The sequence below is a fragment of the Theropithecus gelada genome, chromosome 11 (genome assembly GCF_003255815.1).
Source record: "Theropithecus gelada isolate Dixy chromosome 11, Tgel_1.0, whole genome shotgun sequence".
Taxonomy (NCBI): domain Eukaryota; kingdom Metazoa; phylum Chordata; class Mammalia; order Primates; family Cercopithecidae; genus Theropithecus; species Theropithecus gelada.
In genome coordinates, this window is record NC_037679.1 from 52,087,074 (window position 1) to 52,111,066 (window position 23,993).

At 34.6% G+C, this 23,993-nt stretch overlaps 1 protein-coding gene and 2 pseudogenes across 3 annotated transcripts in view; 2 read left to right on the forward strand and 1 right to left on the reverse strand.

Annotated features, from left to right (window-relative positions):
- The window catches only part of EEA1 (early endosome antigen 1), a 164,833-nt gene that overhangs the window by 75,732 nt on the left and 65,108 nt on the right, over nucleotides 1-23,993 (reverse strand). The window contains exons 3-9 of the mRNA XM_025402728.1: nucleotides 21,983-22,110; nucleotides 14,903-14,957; nucleotides 14,747-14,812; nucleotides 11,777-11,816; nucleotides 10,777-10,890; nucleotides 10,041-10,162; nucleotides 8,991-9,146 (exon numbers count right to left, since the gene is read on the reverse strand). Of these exons, the coding sequence (XP_025258513.1) occupies nucleotides 8,991-9,146; nucleotides 10,041-10,162; nucleotides 10,777-10,890; nucleotides 11,777-11,816; nucleotides 14,747-14,812; nucleotides 14,903-14,957; nucleotides 21,983-22,110 (681 nt within the window). The remainder of the gene's footprint in view (nucleotides 1-8,990; nucleotides 9,147-10,040; nucleotides 10,163-10,776; nucleotides 10,891-11,776; nucleotides 11,817-14,746; nucleotides 14,813-14,902; nucleotides 14,958-21,982; nucleotides 22,111-23,993) is intronic.
- Nucleotides 15,461-16,634, forward strand: LOC112634861 (annotated as a pseudogene). The gene has a single exon (XR_003121838.1). The product of XR_003121838.1 is annotated as an S-adenosylmethionine synthase pseudogene (transcript).
- On the forward strand, nucleotides 15,582-16,874 carry LOC112634860 (annotated as a pseudogene). Its single transcript, XR_003121837.1, has one exon. The product of XR_003121837.1 is annotated as an S-adenosylmethionine synthase pseudogene (transcript).

Here is a 23,993-nt window from a genome sequence, read left to right on the forward strand (position 1 = left end):
AACACAGGGCTTGCTACTGGTGAATCATCTTTCTAAATTATAATGAAAATGTCTTTGTCCAAAGAAGTTATCAAGCTGAAGTTATACACAGCTTCCTTAAGTTAAATCACTATATGGTCAGCTATAATCATCAGGAAGGAACTTGCTTTAGTGCATTTTAATTTTGTTTTTTTTTTTTTTGAGACAAGGTCTTGCTCTGTCACCCAGGCTTGAGTGAAGTGGTACAATCACAGCTCACTGTAGCTTTGAGCCTCCCTGCTTCAAGCAATCCTCCCACATCAGCCTCTCAAGTAGCTAGGACCATCACGCCCAGCTAATTTTTTTATTTCCTGTTGAGACAGGGTCTCGCTATGTTGCCTAGGCTCGTCCCCAACTCCTAGGCTCAAGCGACTCTCCCACTACGGCCTCCTGGGATTACAGCCATGAGTCACTGAGCCCAGCCCATTTTAACATTTTAAAAAATGTGAAACTCACATTTATAACTAAAGCAACGGTTTGATCATTTAAAAATAATATAAGAGAAAGAGAGGTAAGCAAAGATCTTGGAAATATAAATTTCTAATACATAAAAGCTGAGCCATGAGAGAGAAAGACTAAGTATTTTTTTTTAGGTATGGTCTGCTGCAAATGACACTGACAAAATAACTTTCTATTATATTAATATTTCTAATATTGCCTATTGGCTTTACTTTCCACTTTATAAATAAAGTTACAATCATTTCCAGTGTCTATTTCTTTATTACTGAATAAACTTTATAATATGAATAAGACACAAGTTTTAAATTTTTTCTTGATACTTATAAATACTTATTCATATCATATATTACAAATGAGTACTTTCATCTTCAAGGGAGAAATCTCAGAAGGCTACTAACTTATCGTGGCAACAATGCTATTATTCAAGAGATCTTTGGCTACTCTTCTTTTGGAAACCCCTCCAGAGTGTGTGGAACTTATTTTTTTTTTAAGGAATTCTCAGTGGTGGTGCATCCTCATCCATTTTATGGTGGCTTTGATTTTAAGTTTTGGAAACCACCAAGTTTATAAGCAAGGTAAGTGATTGAACTGAAAGATCAAACACTTGAGCTTCTTTTATTTTAATAATTATTTTATTTAATAACCATTTTATTTTAATAACTTGGGCTTATTTTAAAGATCAGAAGTGATTGAACTGAATGATCAAATTCTTGGGCTTATTTTAATAACCATAAATTAACAAAATTAGTTTTTTTAGTGTGTTCCAAATGGACTAAAAGTCAATTAAAGTAAGTTTAAAAAATGTTTTTAGGAATGGAGTATGTCTGAGATACATGCATGGCCTGACCTTTTTGGGAAAACATTCACTTAAATGTACAAATTCCAATGCAATGAAAGGCAATCTGTAACATTACCATATTGTTACACCTTATACACAGTGCTTCAGTGTCATATGTAACAGCTGATATGTTTATATATATATATAACCTTAAATAATTCAAAGAAGAAAATGTTGATATATTCATGTATTTTCAACTACACTCAAGTTAAAGCCCTACCCTAAAACCATCTGTCTTAAACTGAACATGTAACCTTGAAATGGATTTAGCTATTGCAAGTTTATTTCAAATTACTATTTCTAAAAATTTTGAATCTCAAATTTTTTTTGTTAGTAGGATTACAGATGTTAAAAGAAACATCAGGAACAATTTGACTATTTTAACTTACTATGTTTTAATCATATAGCAAAAATGCCAATTTATTACAAAAGACAATATCACATTTAAATCCCTACTTGTCTTATCAAAAAAATTTGCACAGGTTCCCGGCATATAATGCACAGAAATAATAACAGTATATATTAAAATATAAATTATGTGTGTATCTCAATAAAATATCATGATTTCATATTGAAGTTTATAAAACGTAGTAAGCCAAGCGTAAGGTCTGTCTTGCTGACAAATTCCAACATGTAGAAATAAGAATTTCTAGTAAGAATAAGAATAGAATTTTCCTTATGAAAGAAGGAAACTGCAAAGCAAACATACTCCAAAAATATACTATTTTATAGCTTTTTTGTATCCTATTTTATAGCTTTTAGATATGTTCTTACAAATGATTGCATAAGGTTAACAACTAAAAAACTGGACATTAAGTGTATCATTTACACTTTGTACAACAAATTTAGATATTGTGAAAACTAAGATTTTTATATAGATAAATTCCAGCACTTAAAACTTTAAAATTTACTCAAGGGGACAATAAAGAAAGATGTGGGAAGACTTATACATCCAGAGGCGGACTTTAGTTATGAAGAAGAGGAGTGAGGAGAGTGAATTCTGGAAAGGTTTCCCCTTTTTTATTGTACATTATGAATCATTAATCTTTTACAATAATCACATATTATGTTTATATTTGGGGACAAAATAAAGATTAAAGACAGACAATAATTACAAAGGAAAAAAAGTAAATACATTCCCTCTTCAGACATCACTATGGTGAGGTTCAAAGATCTCTGTTCATACTGACTCTCTTCTCTTAACAGGCCAAGCTTATACGTGCCTCGGACTTTAACCTCCTACTGGGAATCCTAGCTCCCACTGCTTAACTCTGACTCTTGCTTATTTCATTCTTCTCACACATATCCTCCATGAGATCTTCCCCGACCACTCTAAAACTGTTCTACAGTATTCCCACTTCCACTACGGCCTATACGTGCTTTATTTTTCTTCCTCACAGCCCTTATTATTACCTGGCTTTCTACCATGATTCAGTGTACTTGTACAGTCTGTTGCTTGATTTCCAGAAAGGATTAAGCCTTATGGGAGCAAGTATTCTGTGTTATTCGGTATTTTAATCCCCACACCTAAAGCAGTCCCTGACACTTGGTAAACCCAAAAAAACTCAGTAAAGGAATGAGTAATTATGCCTCCAAATAGATAATAGATGCTTATTTCCAAGGAAACATTAGATCCTATAAAACAGTTTGCATTTCCCTTGATTGTCTGAAATGTTATTGAATTCAATACGAATTTTTACTAAAAAACTTTACATTACAAAATAAGGAATTATGTTTCAAGCAAACATCCTGCTGGTGCATTAGAAAAATTATGTTCATTGCGGCACTATTCACAATAGCAAAGACTTGGAATCAACCCAAATGTCCATCAGTGACAGACTGGATTAAGAAAATGTGGCACATATACATCATGGAATACTATGCAGCCATAAAAAAGGATGAGTTTGTGACCTTTGTAGGGACATGGATGCAGCTGGAAACCATCATTCTCAGCAAACTATCGCAAGAACAGAAAACCAAACACCGTATGTTCTCACTCATAGGTGGGAACTGAACAATGAGTTCACTTGGACTCAGGAAGGGGAACATCACACACAGGGGCCTATTTTCGGGAGCGGAGAAGGGAGAGGGATTGCATTGGGAGTTATACCTGATGTAAATGACGAGTTGATGGGTGCTGACGAGTTGATGGGTGCAGCACACCAACATGGCACAAGTATACATATGTAACAAACCTGCACGTTATGCACATGTACCCTAGAACTTAAAGTATAATAATAAAAAAAAAGAAATTCTTACCTTAAAAAAATAAATAAATAAAATAAAATATGGCCAAGAAAAAAAAATTATTGTTTTAATATACTACAACTATTAGCAAATAATCATTTTTAAATGGTTGAAGCTATGCACGATTAACAAAACAAAAATGGGCACATCTTTGAAGTTCTAAGATTGCCTTAAAACATAAAATTGCCATATAACAATTGAAGGTGATACATTAAGGGTATTACTAATATTAAAACGCCTCCCAAAATCACATTACCTCAAATGTAAGCATCTCCATTAGAAAGCAGAAAAAATAATAACAAAATGGTGGATGAAAGGTGGCAGACAAGACTGACAAAAGTACACACTGAGCACATAATAAAAATGACCAAACATGCCTGCAAGTCTAGTCTCTTAAATAAGCATACTTTAAAAGATACTTAAATACTTTCATAGCTATGCATGGGTCTAATCATACTTATTCCATATCTACATAAGCATTTTAGCTCTTAAAACTGGGATTCAAATGAGTTTATTTGGAAAAACATAAAATTCTTTAAAAATCATTAAATGCTACACCAAATACAAGTTGATTACAGCCTAGATATTGCAATAATGTAGACTTTCATAAATAATACTTTTTAACCTTTAAATCCTCTATTTCCAACCCACAAAACAGCCAATTGTTTATAAAGAATTTTCAAATGCTTTAGAATGAGATATTTTCTATATGCCTTCAAAAATGCCCAGGCAAAAAGAAGTCAATGTATTCATAAGGTATGCATTCAATAAAAGTAATAAACACAAGGACATACATACTTAATAACATACACCAGATTATACATCTTCAGCCCCAACCAGGTATACTAGTCAAATAAACATTTATTTGAAATAAATGTTAAAATACATATTCCTAAAATTGCCATTAATTTGAAGTAAATGTTTATTTGACATTTAAAAATAATTTTTTTCTTTTTTTGAGACAGAGTCTCACTCTATTGCCCAGGCTAGAGGTACAATGACATGATCTTGGCTCACTGCAACCTCCACCTCCCAGGTTCAAGGGATTCTCCCACCTCAGCCTCCCAAGTGGCTGGGATTACAGGCATGTGCCACCACACACCGGCTACTTTTTTGTATTTTTAGCAGAGACAGGGTTTCACCGTGTTGGTCAGGCTAGTCTTGTACTCCTGACCTCAGGTGATCCACCTGCCTGGGCCTCCCAGTGTGCTGGGATTACAGGTGTGAGCCATTGAACCCGGCCCTTAAAAATAAAGCTTCTTTAATTCCTTTGTATGTGTTTTGTTTCTGATGCCAATATTTAGGTTTGGTAAAAACAGCAGCATCTATAATAAAAATTGTTGTATTAAATCCTATAATTCACTAACATACTTAACTGAGAATAAATAGAATTGAATTTTAATAAATTAATAAAACATCATATATTCAGATTAAGGAAATGCTAAAAAACAAATGCAGTTATAAACAAATAAAATGAAGTAGACAGTAATTTTTTTCCATATGGAAATGGTATAACATAACTCAAAAGTATTAGCTATTACCCAATACAAATATTATAACACACAATATGGCAAAATACAAAAATTAACAATAAGTATTAGGACAAGATTAATAGCAAAAATTTACTTACAAGGCAATCATCAGACCACCTAAATTAGGAGAGAGCACGATAAAAAGGGAATAACACAGGCTTTGGACACGACCTGAGTTCCGACCCTAGCTTCTATGTTAGGTGTGACCTTGAACAATTTACTTAACCTCATTGCCTCTCAGATTCCTCATACGTAAAACATACTTAATAGTTAACTTACATGGTTATTAGAAACAAATGAGACCACGTTTTAAGTGTCTAACACAGTATCCAAAACCTACTGGTGCTCAAAAAAGTAAGAGTTTGTTTCTAATAATAATATTATTCTGACTCTTAAGTTACCACTTCCTAAAGTTACTCAAAATATTTTAACATAGCCAAGATCTCATTCATCACTACATATCTATTAATTAATTAAATAGGTAATAAGTATTATTCTTGTTTTATTAAAAACATAATGAAATATTAAATCACCTATTCAGTTACTCAGCACAAATAAATTCCTTTCTAAATTTATTTCCAAATACTTGAAAGGATAAACTTTTATGAAACTTTAAATGAAGACACGAAGAACTGATTTCTAAGCCGTCTTCCTTCTTTCCTAGAAATATCTTTTCTAGGAAAAAACAAAAAACAAAAAACAACTATTTCCTACAATTAGCCCTGTTTGTAGGAGGACCATGGAGGGAGACACTAAATTCTTTCACCTCCCTATCTTTCATAACTCTAGTCATAGAACAGGTGTGGTGACTCATACCTTTAATACCAACACTTTGGGAGACTAAGGCAGGAGGATCTGCTTGAGGCCAGGAGGTCAACATCGGCCTAAGCAACAGAGCAAGACTCCATCTCAACCAAAAATAATTTGTTAAATAAATAAAAACAAAAAACTCTAATCATAGCTTTTTCATCTTAAATCACTTCTTCCCCTTAGATATAAAGGTATTTTAATCTACAATAATATAAATTCATAAAACACACTACAAATTCTTAAAAAGAATTTATTACAGTAACTCTTAAATATTACTTAGAAATGAGTAATTCTTAAATTAGAGTAACTCTTAGATAAAATATTACTTAGAAATGTCTTCCCATTAGCAAGTTATATTATATTCTCACCTTTTTTTTTTTCTTTTGAGACAGGGTCTGCCTCTATCACCCAGGCTGGAGTGCAGTGGTGTGATCATGGCTCACTGCAGCCTCAACCTTCTGGGCTCAAGCAATCCTCTCACCTCAGCTTCCCACCTAGCTGGGAGTACAGGTACGTGCCACCACGTCTGGCTAACTTTCTATAGAGACAGGGTTTCACCATGTTGCCCAGGCTGGTTAAACTCCTGGACTGAAGCAATCTGCCTGCCTCAGCCTGCCAAAGTCCTGGGATTATAGGGGTGAGCCACCATACTCAGTCTGTATTTTGTTAAATGGCAAGTAAACATGTAAATTTATTTCCTTGTTAATACTCTATTTGTTTAACAAGTATAACTCCAAAACTTGCAGCTGGAATAAGTCAGAGAGGACTCAACTTTAAAATATGTATTCCTAAAACTGCCATTAATTTGGTTCTATTTTAGTCACCATGCTACATTTATTTTAAAATTTCAAATAGCATTTAAGATATTTTTTAATCAAAATAGTGTAATTTCTTTTTAATTTGAGAAATACCAGTAGGCAGACATATCTAATCAAAAATAGTTCTTACTGAAACAAAGAAATAAATGACTGGGTTCACCCAGCTTTAGGTATTTTTACACTAACATCTGAATAGAACTTTTCCTCATGCGACTTCTAATTCAGTCTCTCTTTGATTCCACATTTGTACTTACAGATTACTCACTGTCTTTTGCTGATTAATAATACCTGTAGAACAAGACCTTTTAACTGGCTTCAGGAAGTTCATGAACCACCTGAAATTGTTTGAAAATTTTTGGAATTAAGTGTTACTGGGCTACAAAGTGTCAATTTTGAAAAATCTGCATCCAAATATCGTAAGTTAGAGAGTGAAGTGTTAGGCATCACAAGGCCTTACATGCCTATGTGTGTTATATCCACAAACTTTCACCATCCCTTTCCATAAGATAAAGAAGAAAGATTTTTAAAAATGAATTAGACATGGGTTATCTATAATATGTATACCCCAAAGCTTGATGACATGTTACTATTTATGAATAGAGTGGCTTTTAAATCACCAGTTACAAAACTCTAAGAAAGAGATTCAAATTAAAATGTCACGGTTACAAATTTTTACACTGAAAATAAGAAAATCAGAGGTCTACTTTACATAAGGGAGCTTAAAGACTACAAATAATAGTAGTCATAACAAAATGTCTCCTATAATAAAGTAAAAAGGACAAAGGCTAGGATTTTTAAGCAAATTCATTCATTATACATCTTAGAGTTTGTTATATGCTGACATAATTATACAAGGGATTTACAGGCCAAAGTCATGTCATGTAAGAAATAGTGGAAGAAACTGAGAATGTTTATCTTGGAAGAGAAAATACTCAGAGCAAATATGAGCAGTCTTCAAATACCTCATGTGGAAAGAGGAACAATTTATTCTATGTAATTCCTAAGGACAAAACTAGAACCAGTGCATGTAAATTACAGGGAAACAAATGTCAGTTCAATAGAATAGACTTAGGAAGAAATATGCACACACGGCCGGGCGCGGTGGCTCAAGCCTGTAATCCCAGCACTTTGGGAGGCCGAGACGGGCGGATCACGAGGTCAGGAGATCGAGACCATCCTGGCTAACACGGTGAAACCCCGTCTCTACTAAAAAAATACAAAAAACTAGCCGGGTGAGGTGGCGGGCGCCTGTAGTCCCAGCTACTCGGGAGGCTGAGGCAGGAGAATGGCGTGAACCCGGGAGGCGGAGCTTGCAGTGAGCTGAGATCCGGCCACTGCACTCCAGCCTGGGCGACACAGCGAGACTCCGTCTCAAAAAAAAAAAAAAAAAAAAAGAAATATGCACACCCTACACCACCTAGCAAGGACTGTGGATCACTTATCAGGGTTGCCATAAAGGGAAGTCCTGATGGAATGTTAGACTAGCTCCTTTTAAGACTTCTTTCAAATTCATAATTCAAAGTCTATCAATTAGAAATAAGCTTATGGCCAGGCGCGGTGGCTCACGCCTGTAATCCCAACACTTTGGGAGGCCGAGACGGGCAGATCGTCTGAGGTCGGGAGTTCGAGACCAGCCTGGCCAACATGGTGAAGCCCCATCTCTACTAAAAATACAAAAATTAGCCAGATGTGGTGGCAGGCACCTGTAATCCCAGCTACTTGGGAGACTGAGGCAGGAGAATCGCTTGAGCCTGGGAGGTGGAGGTTGCAGTGAGCTGAGATCACCCCACTGCACTCCAGCTTGGGTGACAGAGCAAGACTTTGTCTCAAAAAAACAAAAAAAGAAATAAGCTTATTACAAAATAAGCCTTTCTTAAATATTTTTTCTAAACAAAATTGGTAATATAATTGTAGAAAATGCTATCATTGTTCCTTTATTTCTACCAAACTAAGACAAACTCAATTACCATTTATCAACTAACTTTGAGTAAATTTAACCTTAAATATTATGTCAGCGACATATATCATTTATTAAACAGAATAACAATCTTTATGCAAATATTCCTCTCTTAATGTCTAGCTTTATAAAGCAAAACATACTGACTGTAAAACCACATTGACTATAAAAAATATTATTCAGATTAAAAATGAAAGAAAGACAAATACTTTGATAGACCACTCAGAAAAATCTCAAATCCTGGCTTCACTCAATAGTATATACTAGACACACTAATATGAATCACATTTAAGTACCATGAACTTCATTACCTCTGAGCTAGCATATTGTGACTGTAATTTTTTGCATTCGTCTTTGAGTTTTTCAGATTCTCGCTCACGTTCTAAGGTCATATTATCCATTAGTGTTTGAACTTGCACCAGTTCCTTCTTTAGCACAGCAACATCTTCTATACCAGGTCTCTGAAGCTGTGAAGCAACACATTTTAATTAAAAATTAAAGTGAAAAACTAAAATAATATACATTTTTAGAATAATTTCACTACAAAGAAATCAAAAGGGAAACAATCTTCAATATCAATTTTTAGATTCCAAACACTGAACACTGATATCTTCTCCCACAATAAGTCACTTCTTCCCACCCTACCTTGCATTTAATAGTATTACTACTCAAGGTGCAGTCTAGTAAATTCACAATTATCTGTACTACTTTGTTTTCCTTTCCTTCACAAACTACATCTATTGGTCATAACACTGACTTGAAAATGCCACATTCCTTCTTTTCCTATCCTAGGAATAAAAATGAAGGAGCAGATGTAAGCATAAATGCTGCAGGTTGGATGTAGTTAATTTATATATTTTCTGAGAGCTAAATAAAGGAAAGAAAGTCAAGGACAGATCCAAGATTATTAAGTCTTGGGAGAGTATTAGAGAAGTATGGTTCCAATAACAGAAATACAGTAATGAGGAAACATGATTACTTTGATTTTATACCTGTTGAATTTGAAATTAAAGCTAGAAATTCAACACAAAGTACCCTAAAAGCAGATGAATCTGTAAAACTAACATGCAAGAGAAGAAGACCAGGATCAGAGATGCAGATATGTAAACTACTAAAATTACAGATGATATTTAGATAGAAACAATAAAAATGTTAAGGTAGTAAGTTATGTATCATAACATTCCATTTTTATTTTTAAAATCATATACAGAATATAAATGCAGGTGGTAGAATATAGGGAATTCCTTATTTCCTCCATTTCACTCAAATTATATTTTTAAACATTTTCCTTCAGGGTATGTATTTTATTTTTAATTTAGAAAGGTATAAGAGTACATCTCAATAAATAATTCCTAAATTACCAGTTCCGTCTTCAGATCTTGAATTACAGTTGCCTCTTTGTTTAATTCTTCTGTCAGATGTGTCACTTTTTGTTCAGCAGCTTCTCGGAGACTCCTTTCTTCATCATACTTTGACTTTATATCTAATTAAAGATAGTTATATAAATATTAGTTTTATGACATTAAGGGAAGGGCAGTTTTATAAGTTCCCGTATATTACTCTGCATATCTGCATATCACTCTAATTCAAATTGTCATTCCTTAGATAACCATAAATATATAATACAGTAAATTTATACTTTTAATTACATAAAATGAACTTTACTGTTTCTGTCTACATAAATTTCACTCAACATTAATAATTAGCATTTTAATGTATACTTAATCACATTTTACCTAAAAGCATATGTTAAAAATATATATGTGATAGTATAACCAAGTATTACATTTATACTATATTATTTAATTCACTTCTTTAAAATGTTCCTTTTAATCTTTAAGAATGTCATAGAAGAAAATGTATCTTCTCTAAATTTCTAATCTACAGAGAAACACCAGTCCTTTGACGGAGGGCAGCTAGAGGACAAACAAAATAATTTACATAGCAACTCTGAAATCATTAAATTCCATTAATCACCATTGTAAGTCTATCACAGATGCTTTAACACACTAAAATACTATATTTATTGCTGGGGTATATAATGGCAAAAAGGTAATGAGACTGATTTAATGGCTAAAAAATTCTAATACAATTTACCTGCAATTTCAGTAGCAAGTTGGGCTGCTTTCTGTTCAAATAAGTCTTTCATTTGCTTAATATTAAAATTTTCTGTTTGGGCTTCTTCTAATTGCTGTTCCAAAGACTGTAGTTCTACAAAAAAATGCCATGGTTATTCAAATACCATGTTAATTACATATGCTAAATTGTTATTACTTATATTCATTACAGTTGTAAAGATGATCAACTTAAGTTTATTATCCAATTACAAGTAGAGTGTTTTGACATTTCAAGAAATTAAGTATATCTGCTTCATTTAAGGTACAAATCATAACTTAAAAACACAATACAAATGAAAGGAATATTTAGAATCACTGCCAAATAATCTATAAATATTTGATTAAAAGTGATTTTAACATTTCACAGTTCTTTTCCTATATCCATCAACTGAGCCAAAAGGAATACAGTCTTTTTTTTTTTTTTAAAGATGGGGGTCTCGCTATGTTGCTGAGGCTGATCTCTAACTCCTGGGTTCAAGCCATCCTCCCCTATCAGTCTCCCAAAGTGTTGGGATTACAGGCATGAGCCATCAAGCCTGGCTCAAAAACAAAAACATTCTGCTCCTCTGATAAAATTAGTTATAAAGCAGGATGAATTAGAAATGGTTAAGATCAAGGCCTTAAAATTTTTAATTCATTAAAGTATGCAATCAACTCCTAATACTTCATCATAAAGAAACTATCTTATTCTTAACATAGACTTAAAATTTCATTAAACAATCATATTAATGTAATATTCCAGAAGTTTATTCCTTACTTCAAAATATAATGAACTAAGAAAACTAAAGTTTTAGTTAACTGATTAAAGTATGAAGTTCACATGTAACTCTCTAAACCTAGAATATGACCATTATCTTCACTGTTTTAGAGTCATAAAGCATAACCATGAAACAAAATTCATTTAGCAGGCATCAAAGAAAAAGAAAGGAAAATAAGAAGAAAAAGAAAACTGAAAAAACATCTGCTTTAAGTAAAGTTACCTGCTGATGAATCAGTCACCAACCCATCAGGTTTAGCCTCCTCAATTAAAACAAAAGACATAAACAAATGAATTAAAAGGAAAAGATAAGACTGTTAAAATTGTCAATTTTAAAAAATCTCAAAAGTCACATTCTTTCAGGTAAGTAGTAAGATTTGGGTGAAAATCTAAATTTGGTAGTTTCCATTCTTCCAGATCTGTAAGAGACCAGCAGGCAGACTAGCATAATGATCTAACTTCAGTTTATTAGTTCTAACATAGATTTTTTTTGTATGTTAATATATATGAAGTTATTGTGGTCATCTTAAATTCCATGAACTCAGTAATAAATAAATAGCGCAATTATTGTAATTATAAATATAGATTCTAAAACAAATACTTAAGTCAACTGGCAACATTCAATCGTGTTAGCATGTAGCTCTGAAATAATTTCAAACCCTAACATAGTTTGCTACATGGATGTTATATATTTTGCTGTAATAAGAACTTGGAGTGTTATCCCCCTCCACTCAAGCATGTGATACTTGTTAGACCCCATATGTGAGAACTTGGCATGAACTTCTCCTCTCTTCAGTAGTATTACATCAGACCTTATCATACCCCAGATCTGAGCTACTGACCTCAACTACTGGACTTCAAAATGCATATTAACCAAAGAGTCTGAAAGACACTTTGAAAGCTTAGGTCATGGCAGGCTGCACTTTATCAGTTGCTTTCGTTCAGACTGGCAGCTCATGCTGCAACAGGACCACATCCTGTTGGCCTTTGAGCCTTGAGTCTCGCCAGCCAACACCTACATCTCCTCTAGCAGGAGGAGATCCCCATTGTCCGGTATCTCCACTGTTTTGGATGCCATCTCTCCAGAGAGACTGCTCATATAAAAAAGTATACCTCAATCCTTTTAGACTTTATTTTTCACAAAAACCTGCTTCCATCCTGATAGATGACTAGACTTTAATAATTTTGGAGCTTATTCACTATATGGTTAGTATACCTCATCAATTGATATTCCCCACAAGATTTGTTCATGTTACTTCTCCCCCTTTTAAGCACTGTGAACCTAAGAAAATTTCTCTTTGGCAATAAACCATGCAATTTGTGAAATCATACTTCAAATCATGCTTCTTATTACAAACACAACACCTATAATAGTTGAACATTTGCATTAGTTAAAACATGCTATCAAAACTATCACTACTAAAATAATTGGCTTTATAAGCATAAATTTTTAATTCAGGACAAGTCAACTTTAAAAGAAGCAGAAATAACAGATTCCATAAGGCTTAATTTGTCACATGCATTAGGAACAAAATAATATACTACTTTGGCATTATTTTTGTATTTTAAAGAATTATACCCATCTGAAAGAGTTTAATAAGGCATTTCCTAGTATATCTACTTTTTGTTTCTCTTTGCATTGAACTAAGACATACTGATTGCAAAGAATCATAAGTATTTAAAATATATTTCCCCCCAAAGGTAAATTTCCTGCCAAGGTAACTTACACCTTGCACCGTGGAGAAGTTATTTAAGTGTATTAAATGTGAAATAGTCATCTCAAATGTAGTAAACAATTACCACCCTGTTTTCAGATACAGAAAAGAATACAGCCCATATTCGATTAATTATTAATGGCATTTATACAAAACATGAGTAAATAAGCTGTAAGTATTTTAGATTACTAAAAACTTCTTTAATGTTAACAGAATCACTAATTAGAGAAGCTGAATAGAAATAAGATTGATTATCTTGTCATTTACTTGTTTGTTTTTGTCTTTTTCAGTCCAACTGCCAATTCTTGGTGCAAAGGCTTTAAAAAGCAAAAAAGGTTCTCTGAAAGTCACAATATGACAAGATAATATGCAAAGGGATTATTAATTACTTCACAAAAATATTAGAATTATTGCTGAAGGGTAACTACTTTTATTCTTACAAATGATGACTGTGGATTTGGTAAAATTTCAATAATCTTTGATTCTTCCTATAATTTCAGAATAAAATCAATATAATTTCAGCATAAAAATAATAACTAAGGCATTTACTTAGAAAATACATTAAACTACACAGAAACTAAGACATCAAAAAAATCCTATTCAGAGAGAACCACTTTTGATACTGCAGTGATTTTCCTCTGTTTTTTTTCTATGTATTATTTTTATGTAAAGTCATATAGAATATGCATGTGTGTGCATGTATGTACAAATACATATTTTTTCATTTTTAAAAAACTTAACATTGTTAATAGAACAGGTTTCCCAGTTTTTAATCTTCACTAACATAATAAATAATATTACTAGCTATAAGTAGCTAGTAATATTTTTTTCCCTACCAACAGACACTTTAGTCATTATCAATTTTTCAGAAACTTAAATGCTTTGAAGACTCACTACTGTTTGAACCTTTTTTTATTCTTTTTTTTTTTTTTTTTGGCCATTTAGATATATTATAAAAAATTAGAATAATATAGCCTGGTTTTAAAAAAAAAACAACATATAGGTACCTGATTCTTTTTATTTTTCTTTTTTTTTTCTGAGACAGAGTCTTGCTCTGTTGCCCAGGTTAGAGTGCAGTGGTGAGATCATAGCCTCTCAAGTAGCTGGGACCACAGGCACATGGCACCACACTCAGCTAATTTTAAAATTTTTTGTAGAGACAAGGGTCTCACTGTATTGCCCAGGCTGGTCTTGAACTCCTGGCTCAAGCAACCCTCTTGCCTCAGCCTCCCAAAGTGCTGGGATTACAGGCATAGGCCCATCTAGTAACTCATTTTTAATGGAACACCTTTAAAAAAAATTACATCTTCACTCTTCATATATTTGTTTGCATTTATCAGAATTACAAAGAATATACACTGTAGGCCATTAGGAAGTTATTTATATCAGGCCGCCATCTGCTTGCAAAAAGGTATTTAGTTTTCAACAATAAAAATAAACAACTAATAAACATGCTTTAAGTATTTAAAAGCAATTACTTGCTGCTGCAGCCCTTGATATTTTTCTAATTCCTTCTTTAATTCTTCCGAGTACCATTTTTCTTCCTAATAAAAAAGATTTTTAATTAGTAAATTTAAAAAGAGATATTACCTGAAACACTGAAAATAAAAAGGTATAATAATTTTTATTCTTACCTTAAGTGAAGCCTGTAGGTCTTGGACCTCTTGTCTGAGCAGTGTTACATCATCTCTAAATAAAAATGGGGGGAAGGAATTAATAGTTAACGTCCTTTAATTAAAAAACTTGTCTTAAGAAATCATGGCTAGTAATTGTATATTAGTATTACAGGTTTTTCAATTCCAAAAAAAAAAAAACTATGGAAGATTTTATATATAATGGCATATATATAAAGCCCTTGGAAAAACAATTTTATTTGTAAAGCTCATTGTTTATAAATGGAAAAACATTTTCTCATGGAAATAACCATATAACTGACGGTTAAATGCCCGAGCCAAGAGGCAAAATGTGTCCCATTAATCTACTAACAATAAGCATCAATGGCTTCCTATTGTAATTAGCATAAAATCTAAACTCATTAACATGGACTATAAAATCTGCATAATCTAGTCATTGCCTTATCACTCTCCCCTTCATTCATTTAGCTCTATCAACACTGGCTTCTTTTTTTCACACTGAGAAAAAGCCCTGGTTCACTCCACACCACCCTTGGTTACACCCTGATTCTATGCTCTGAGTAGAATGCCATCCGCAGCTTGCACATTTCGCAGCTGCCGTCTTGCTGCTGCTCCTTTTCAATGCCACTTCCACTCACCGCCACCAACACCAACATGAACAGGAGCTCAGCAGCTTCCACTAGGCATTCATTGAGGAGGGCATGTTCCTCTTCACCTCAGAGTCAGTGGGGGAAGGCCACCCAGATAAGATCTGTGACCAGATCAGTGATGCTGTCCTTGATGCCCACCTTCAACAAAATCCTGATGCCAAAGTAGCTTGTGAAACTGCTGCTAAAACTGGAATGATCCTTCTTGCTGGCGAAATTACATCCAGAGCTGCTGCTGACTACCAGAAAATGGTTCGTGAAACTATTAAACACATTGGATATGATGATTCTTCCAAAGGGTTTGACTACAAGACTTGTAATGTGCTGGTAGCCTTGGAGCAACAGTCACCAGATATTTCTCAAAGTGTTCATCTTGACAGAAATGAAGAAGACATTGGTGCTGGACACCAGGGCTTGATGTTTGGCTATGCCACTAATGAAACTGAGGAGTGTATGTATGCCTTTAACCATTGTCTTGGCATACAAGCTTAAAGCCGAACTGGCAGAACTATGCCATAATGGCACTTTGCCTTGGTTATGCCCTGATTCTAAAACTCAAGTTACTGTGCAGGATTGAGGTGCTATGCTTCCCATCAGAGTCCACACAATTGTTATAACTGTTCCGCATGATGAAGAGGTTTGTCTTGATGAGATGAGAGATGCCCTAAAGGAGAAAGTCATCAAAGCCATTGTGCCTGCAAAATACCTTGATAAGGATATAATCTACCACCTACAGCCAAGTGGCAGACTTGTTATTGGTGGGGCTCTGGGTGACACTGGTTTGTACAACTGGACTGAAAACCATTGTGGACACTTATGGAGGTTGGGGTGTTCACGGAGGAGGTATCTTTTCATGAAAGGATTTTATACCAAGGTCAACCGTTCAGTTGCTTATGCTGCTCATTCAGTGGCAAAATCCCTTGTAACAGGAGGTCTGTGCAGAAGGATTCTTGTTCCGGTCTATTACTCTATTGGAGTTTCTCATCCATTATCTATCTCCGTTTTCCATTATGGTACCTCTCAGAAGAGTGAGAGAGCTACTAGAGATTGTAAAGAAGAATTTCAGTCTCCACCCTAGGGTCATTGTCAGGGATCTGGATCTGAAGAAGCCAGAGGACTGCAGCCTATGGTCACTTTGGTAGGGATAGCTTCCCATGGGAAGTGCCCAAAAAGCTTAAATATTGAAAGTGTTAGCCTTTCTCCCCCATACTTGTTGGCGTAGGCAACAGAGAAGGCTTCGAGCTCTGAGGGAAAGGGCCCTCCTTCCTAAATTTTCCTGTCCTGTTTCAGTGCCTGATCAGTTGTAGTCACTAGTCAATGACATGAATTTTAGCATTTGTGGGTAAGTTGGGCTCGCTATTCTGTCCCTAGGTGTTTTGTTCACCGATAATGAATTTCATGAGCATAGGTGATCCATGTAACTGCCTAGAAACAACACTGTAGTAAATAATCTTAGGTGTTTTGTTGGGCTTGCTATTCTGTCCCTAGGTGTTTTGTTTACCATTGTAATGAATTTAGTGAGCACAGGTGATCCATGTAACTGCCCAGAAACAACACTGCAGTAAATAATGCTTTGAAATTGAACATTTGTGCCCTATGACCCAATGCTCCAAAGTCCTAATTGCATTGACTTTCCCACCAGATGGTGAAAATGTCCTTGTAATGTGCACATAAAGTACTTGTAGTTCCACTTATAGCCTCTGTCTGGCAATGCCACAGTCCTGTCAGCATGAATTTGTAATGTCTTGAGCTCTATTATGAATGTGAAATCTTCCCCTTATCCTCCCTGGAACTTGATCCATTTCTAATTATGAGCTCTTTGTCTGGGAGTGTTCTCTATTTGGTCAATCTTGCATGTAATGCAAGTTCCCAGTTGGAGCTCTAGCCTGACATCAAAAAAAGGCAGTTACCATTAAACCATCTCCCTGGTGCTTATGCTCTTAATTGCCACCTCTTTAACAGTACCAAATCAAAATCTCTCCACTTTCAGCTGTATTTTGGAGGACGTACATAGTAAGGTTTAATTTAATAAACCAATCCTATGCATGGTTTCAGCACTAGCCAAACCTCACCAACTCCTAGCTCTAGAAAAACAGGCACTTGGCACCTTTATGATACCATACAGGGAAGTCACAGGGCAGTCCCTGAGGGTCTGTAGGTTGCACACTTTGGTACCAGATAACTTGTTTTTTCTTTATAAGAAAGTCTGAGTGCTCCACATGCACGATAACTCCTCCCAGGGTTTTAATTTTGTTTTATTTTCAAAACCAGGTCTAATGAGTTTTCTGAACAGCTGATGTAGCTACAGAGAAGTCAGCTTCCTTCAGAGAGCAGTGTTTTTGGTGGGGAGGAGGAAATCCCTTCATACTTGAACATTTTCTAATTGCTTATTTATTGTATTCTAGGGTATGGCATAAGTACACAGAAGGCATCACCTCAGATGGCAGCTTTCAAAATTCTTTTTTTCTCTCAGTACCATGATTACCATGATTCCTTTAACAACATGTTTCTAGCATTCCTAGGTAGGCCAAGGTGTCCTACAGAAAAACCTTGGGTTAGACCTACCGGGGGTCTGGCTGGGTGTTAACAAAGGGAGGGCAGAGCTGGTGCGGCTGGCCATGGAGAAAACTGACTTGGCTGGTGTGATAGAGAAGTCAGCTTGTTTACATGCTTATTCCATGACTGCTTGCCCAAAGCAGAAAGTGCCTTTCAGGATCTATTTTTGGAGGTTTATTACACATGTCTGGTTCTCAATTCCAACAGTTTAATGAAGATCTAAATAAAATGCTAGGTTCTACCTTAAAAAAAAAAAAAAGAAGAAGAAAAAGCTCTGTAAAAAGGGGGGAAATACACACACACACACAACACTGCTTATTTCTGTTCCTTTGGGTGTGGCATGCTCTTTCCTGTCTGAGAAGCTTCTCACACTCTGTTCCCCTCACCTAAGCGTCAAACTGACAAAGAATGGTGAACTGACCATTCTAGGCCCTTCTGCAGGAGAGAGATTTCATGAGGAAACACCATTATAAACAATTATTATTCTGGATGTCAGGAACATATCTTTCCCTGCTGGATTCAAATTTATCTTATAGATATACTCAAATAGGTACAAAGGATATCTCCAAAGGAACTTACATGATGTCATAAGTATGCAAAACATGACAAATAACCTAAATAATCATCAACCAAAGAATGAGAAAATTCCATGCTATCATTAAAAAGATAAGATAGGTCTATCCAAATTGATATGAAAGAATCCATAAGATACAGAGAGAAACAAAAGGTACAGAACAACGTAGAATTGCTATCTTTTATATAATTACAGGTATTTATATATTTATTTATACGTAGATATAAGCATATGAATATATAAGCATAGAATATCTCTGGAAGAATACATAAGAAATTGATGAAAAAAGAGGCTAGGGAAAAAGGGGTGGCAAGGGCTCAATTTTCATCATACACTTTTTTGAACAATTTGAATTTTGTACTATGTACATCTACATACATACATTTAAAGATCTAGTCTAAAAAAGCTCACTAATGCATCAGGCTTCAAATATGACTGATGTTGATGAAATGTGCATATAAACTGATGAACAGAGGGCTTTAAAACAAAAAGGTTTCATGACCCACCAGAGTCATGTGGACTTTTGATCTAAAAGACATATCCTGCTCATAATCACATATCATCCAAAGTGTTATAGAGGAGTAGAATGCAATTGTCAGAAACTGAGGTGTAGGAAAATGGGAAGAGGAGATACAATAAGATAAAAATGGAAACGCATGCAGTAACTATTCCGTAAGCAATGAGAAGCCAGTAAAAATTATTACTTAGAGCAACATCAATCAAATTTGCATTTTAAGAATATTATTCTGGCTGGGCGCAGTGACTCAGGCCTGCAATCCTAACACTTTGGCATGTTGAGGTGGGAGAATTCCTTGAGAACTTGAGGTTCCTGGGCAACATGGCAAGACCCTGTCTCAAAAAAAAAAAGTAAAAATTAAGCAGGCATGTTGGTCCATGCCTGTAGTCTCAGTCATTTGGGAGGCTGAGGTAGGAGGATCACTTGAGCCCAGGAGTTGGAGGCTACAGTAAGCTATGACTGCACCAGCCTGGAAAACAGAGCAAGATCCTATCTCTAAAAAAAAAAAAAAAAAAGGAGTATTATTCTGGCAACAACATGGAGAAATTAATTGGAGGAGTACAAGACTAAAGACAGCGAGTCAATTATAAATACGAAAAAACATTTCTGAGTGAGATTTAAAGCCTAAAATAAACTACAACAGTAAAAAATGTAAAAGAATATATGCTATTAAGGAAAGAGAATTAACTAAACTTTATGATAGATCCGATGGGGGAAGGAGGAGCAGATGTGCAGAAATGAGCACACCTACTTTCCTGGCTTTACTGACTGGGTGGAAAGATAATGCTGTCATTCTCCAAAAGAATAGTAGACAAGCAGTAGGTTTAGAAGAAAACAGAATAAACTCTGTTTTCAAAATGTCAATGATAAGGTGCCTCGGGAACATCTGAGGGAAGATAACTAATAGGCAGGTTGGGAGATAATTCTAGGTTGGAGATGTGGTTTAGGAGGAAGTTATGGATGTAGATATTACCCCAGGAAGATCATAGAGAGGAAGGGCAGCATACAAAACAGATCAAGAAAAAATTATCACAATGGTATGTCATCTCAGAAGACTAGAAGGAAGGAGAGATGGCAAAGACAAATTTTGCAGTGGTTGTTGTAGATAGTCTACAGAGATGACTACAATCAAGTTCTTCCTTTCCTATACACAAAATCCACTAACCCACTAAAAGACAAAGTATATCTTCAGGCCTCATGAATCTGACCTGGCACTATGACTTCTTTATCCAATAGAATGGCAGAAGTGATGCTCTGACACTTTTGAATCAAGCCTAAAGAAGATTGGCAGCTTCTGCTTCTTTCCTCTTGGAACATACTATCTTGGAACGAACTATCAGTTTGTGAGGAAGTCCAAGCAGCCACATAAAGAGGCCCATATGAAAGAGAACTGAAGCCTCTGACATAAAGCCCCTGATAAGCTCCCAGGTGGCATCCAACATGGACTTCCAGCCATGAATGTGAGGCCATTTTGAAACTTCTGGTCTTCCTATAACCCCAGTCTACCTCACTTAAAGCAGAAGAACTATGCAGTCAATTCAAAGAATCATGAGAATTAATAAACTGTTATAGTTTTAAACACTAGGCTCTTTGGGTAGATTGTCAGACAGTAAAGATAATCAAAACAGAGGTCAAGCAAAATAAGAACTGAAAATAATCCAGGTTACTGCTGGCCTTCAGAGCTACTGCCAGAGAATGGTAGGGCAGAAGTCAGGCTTCAATTAACTAAAACACTAAATGAAAAGTTAAGAAGAACAAGGGTAGACCATGGATGCCTTTATGTTAAAAGTTCATATATTGGACATGGTCTAATTCATAGTTGAAACAAAACTCTATTAAATTGATATTAAACATAAAAACATTTATAATATAATTTAATATAACCACATATTTTTAATCTATTTCCTAACAAATGACAAAAGAATAGTGGCCGAAATTATTAATTCACACATAAAAATACCCGAGAGCATTAACAGTCATATTAAAAAGGAAGATCCATTCTTCCCAAAAGCACTGGTTTTCCCATATATTTTAATACAGTAAAATGGCCATGTTTTATAGTTCTACATTATCTATCAACCACAAAGTTTATGTGGTTATCATATTTTCCTTTATGTAGTATTCTTTGTGTTACAGCAGATTAATTAACCAGTAAGTTTTTTTTTTAGGAGAGCATAAAAATAATTTTTTACAAGTACAATGAAGTGAAGCTTTTATGCCCTCAGTGGGGACAAAAGACAAGAGTTCTCTCCAATAGCGGGAGAAACGCAAAGTTATATTGTTGAATGCTATTCTAAGTAGTTATATTTTAGTTTACTTTTACTTCTTAAAATGATGAAGACAACTTATCAAAAAACACAATGTGTACGTGTGCTTATTGCTATACTGGTGATTATAAATGGAATTTTTTAAATTTTAAGTTAAAAATTAAATTTTAATTGTTAGCTAAATTCATTATTTTAACAACTTACTATAAAGTCATCTAAGCAAATAGTATCTTATATTACACACAATATGCTAACTATAATTTAATCTTCTTTCGCTAACTCACAATCTTCATTAAAAACATAACCTATGTACCGTATTGTAGTTGCTGGCATAGATAGTTACTGGTCAAGGATTGAATAGTTTTTAACAATAATGGAGGAAGGATATGCTAAATGACGACAGATTTAAATTAAATAATACAAAAAGGTTACTATTTTCATAAGCTAATTAATCATGATTAAACAATGATATCACATGCATATTCCATAACATTATACTTCAAAATTATCATACTGTACCGCTTCAAAGCAAGATTAGACTCTCCTCCATGACCTGAGTCATTACCAGCATCATGAACAGCTTCATAATGTTTGAAAAGTTCATCAGCAGATCCAAGAGATTTCATACACTGGGGACATATGAAACCCTACAGAAAGGGGCAGAAAAAAGTTTCAAAATAGTATTTAATATTGTGAAACAACAATTTGCATATTATTAAATATCATCAAATGTCTTAATCCTACCAATGGTGCCATTAGGTAAATTATATCTTATGGTATCAATCCCAAATTCTAGTATCATATAAATATACTTCATTGTCTATTCTAGTTGAAGTTTACAAAATACAAAGAAAGCCCTTGCAACCATCTTTTAGGTTAGATAAATTAATAGCTGGAGTATCCAAGTCTAATCTGAAAAGTTAGTTCTAATATAGATTAGTTGAGAAGATCTGCCATCATATCCTTCCATTCTCTAGATATCCTCGTTAGTAAAATAATATCTGTTCCAATCTACTTCACAGTAATGCTAACAAAAAAAAAAAAGATGATGAATCACTGAGAGGAAAAAAAGTAATTCATAATCACCACAGAGTTCAGATATCAACAATGATAGACCAGTATTCTAGTCAGTAAATTTCCTTGCTAATCTACAGCTAACACAGTAAAGGCCTAAAATTAGTGTGTAGCCCCACAAAATATAAAAAACAAATACAACTATATAACTAATCCCAGAATTAGTATATGGTTAAAACTATCAACTAGAGTACTATGTTAAAGATGCTGATAAAGATCCATGTTTTACAAATTTTAGATTGCAATTCATTAATGAATCACGAAATCAACTTACTGGGTTGCAACTTTTTTTTTTTTTTTTTTTGAGAATGAGTCTCACTCTGTTGCCCAGGCTGGAGTGCAATGGTGGGATCTTGGCTCACTGCAACCTCTGCCTCCTGGGTTCAAGCGATTCTCCCCGTCTCAGTCTCCCAAGTAGCTGGGATTAGAGGCACCTGCCACCACTCCTGGCTAATTTTTTGTGCGTTTTTAGTAGAGACGGGGTTTCACCATGTTGGCCAGGCTGGTCTCGAACTCCTGACCTCAGGTGGTCCACCTGCCTCAGCCTCCCAAAGTGTTGGGATTACAGGCATGAGTCACCATGCCCAGCCACAATTTTTTTTTTTTTTTTGGAGACGGAGCCTCACTCTGTCACCCAGACTGGAATGCAATGGTACGATCTTGGTTTACTGCAACTTCCACCTCGCAGGTTCAAGTAATTCTCTTGCCTCAGCCTCCTGAGTAGCTGGGACCACAGGAACATGACACCACGTCCGGCTAATTTTTTGTATTTTTAGTAGTGACAGGGTTTCACTGTATTAGCCAGGATGGTCTGGATCTCCTGACCTCGTGATCCTCCCGCCTCGGCCTCCCAAAGCACTGGGATTACAAGAGTAAGCCACCACCCGGTCCTGGCCACAACTTTAAAATAATAATTCTCTACAACAAAATATATTAGAGTTCATCATATGTAGTAAGAACAAATAATGTTTTATTAACTTTTGTTTTGAGTGATAACAGAAAAGTGTGTTTCTTAAGTGGTTGCTATCAAAAATATTTGAGAAGCACTAGTACAGATAGCTGTTAGATACAGGATGGAATGTATAACAATAATGATTATTTTTAAATTCCATACTATGTGCTTTCCCTATTCAACTTTGTTTAAATTTTTCAATACTTTGTTAGTATTATTATCTCCATTTTATAGAAGAGGAAATTAAACCTCAGAAAATTACATTACTTTCCTAGAATCATTAACCTAACTAAACCAAAAGATGCACAAGTCTGCTAGACAAATCCCATGTTCCAATATGCTATACTATCTCTTAAACTCATTGACTCACCCTTATAAATGACTACCTTAAAAGAAGCCCTTTTATCTAACTTTTTAGTGACTTTATTCAAAAATATTTATTGGCTATAATTTCAAGTGTTATCAAAGTTCTCTACAAGATACAAATGGCAAAATACAGTCTTG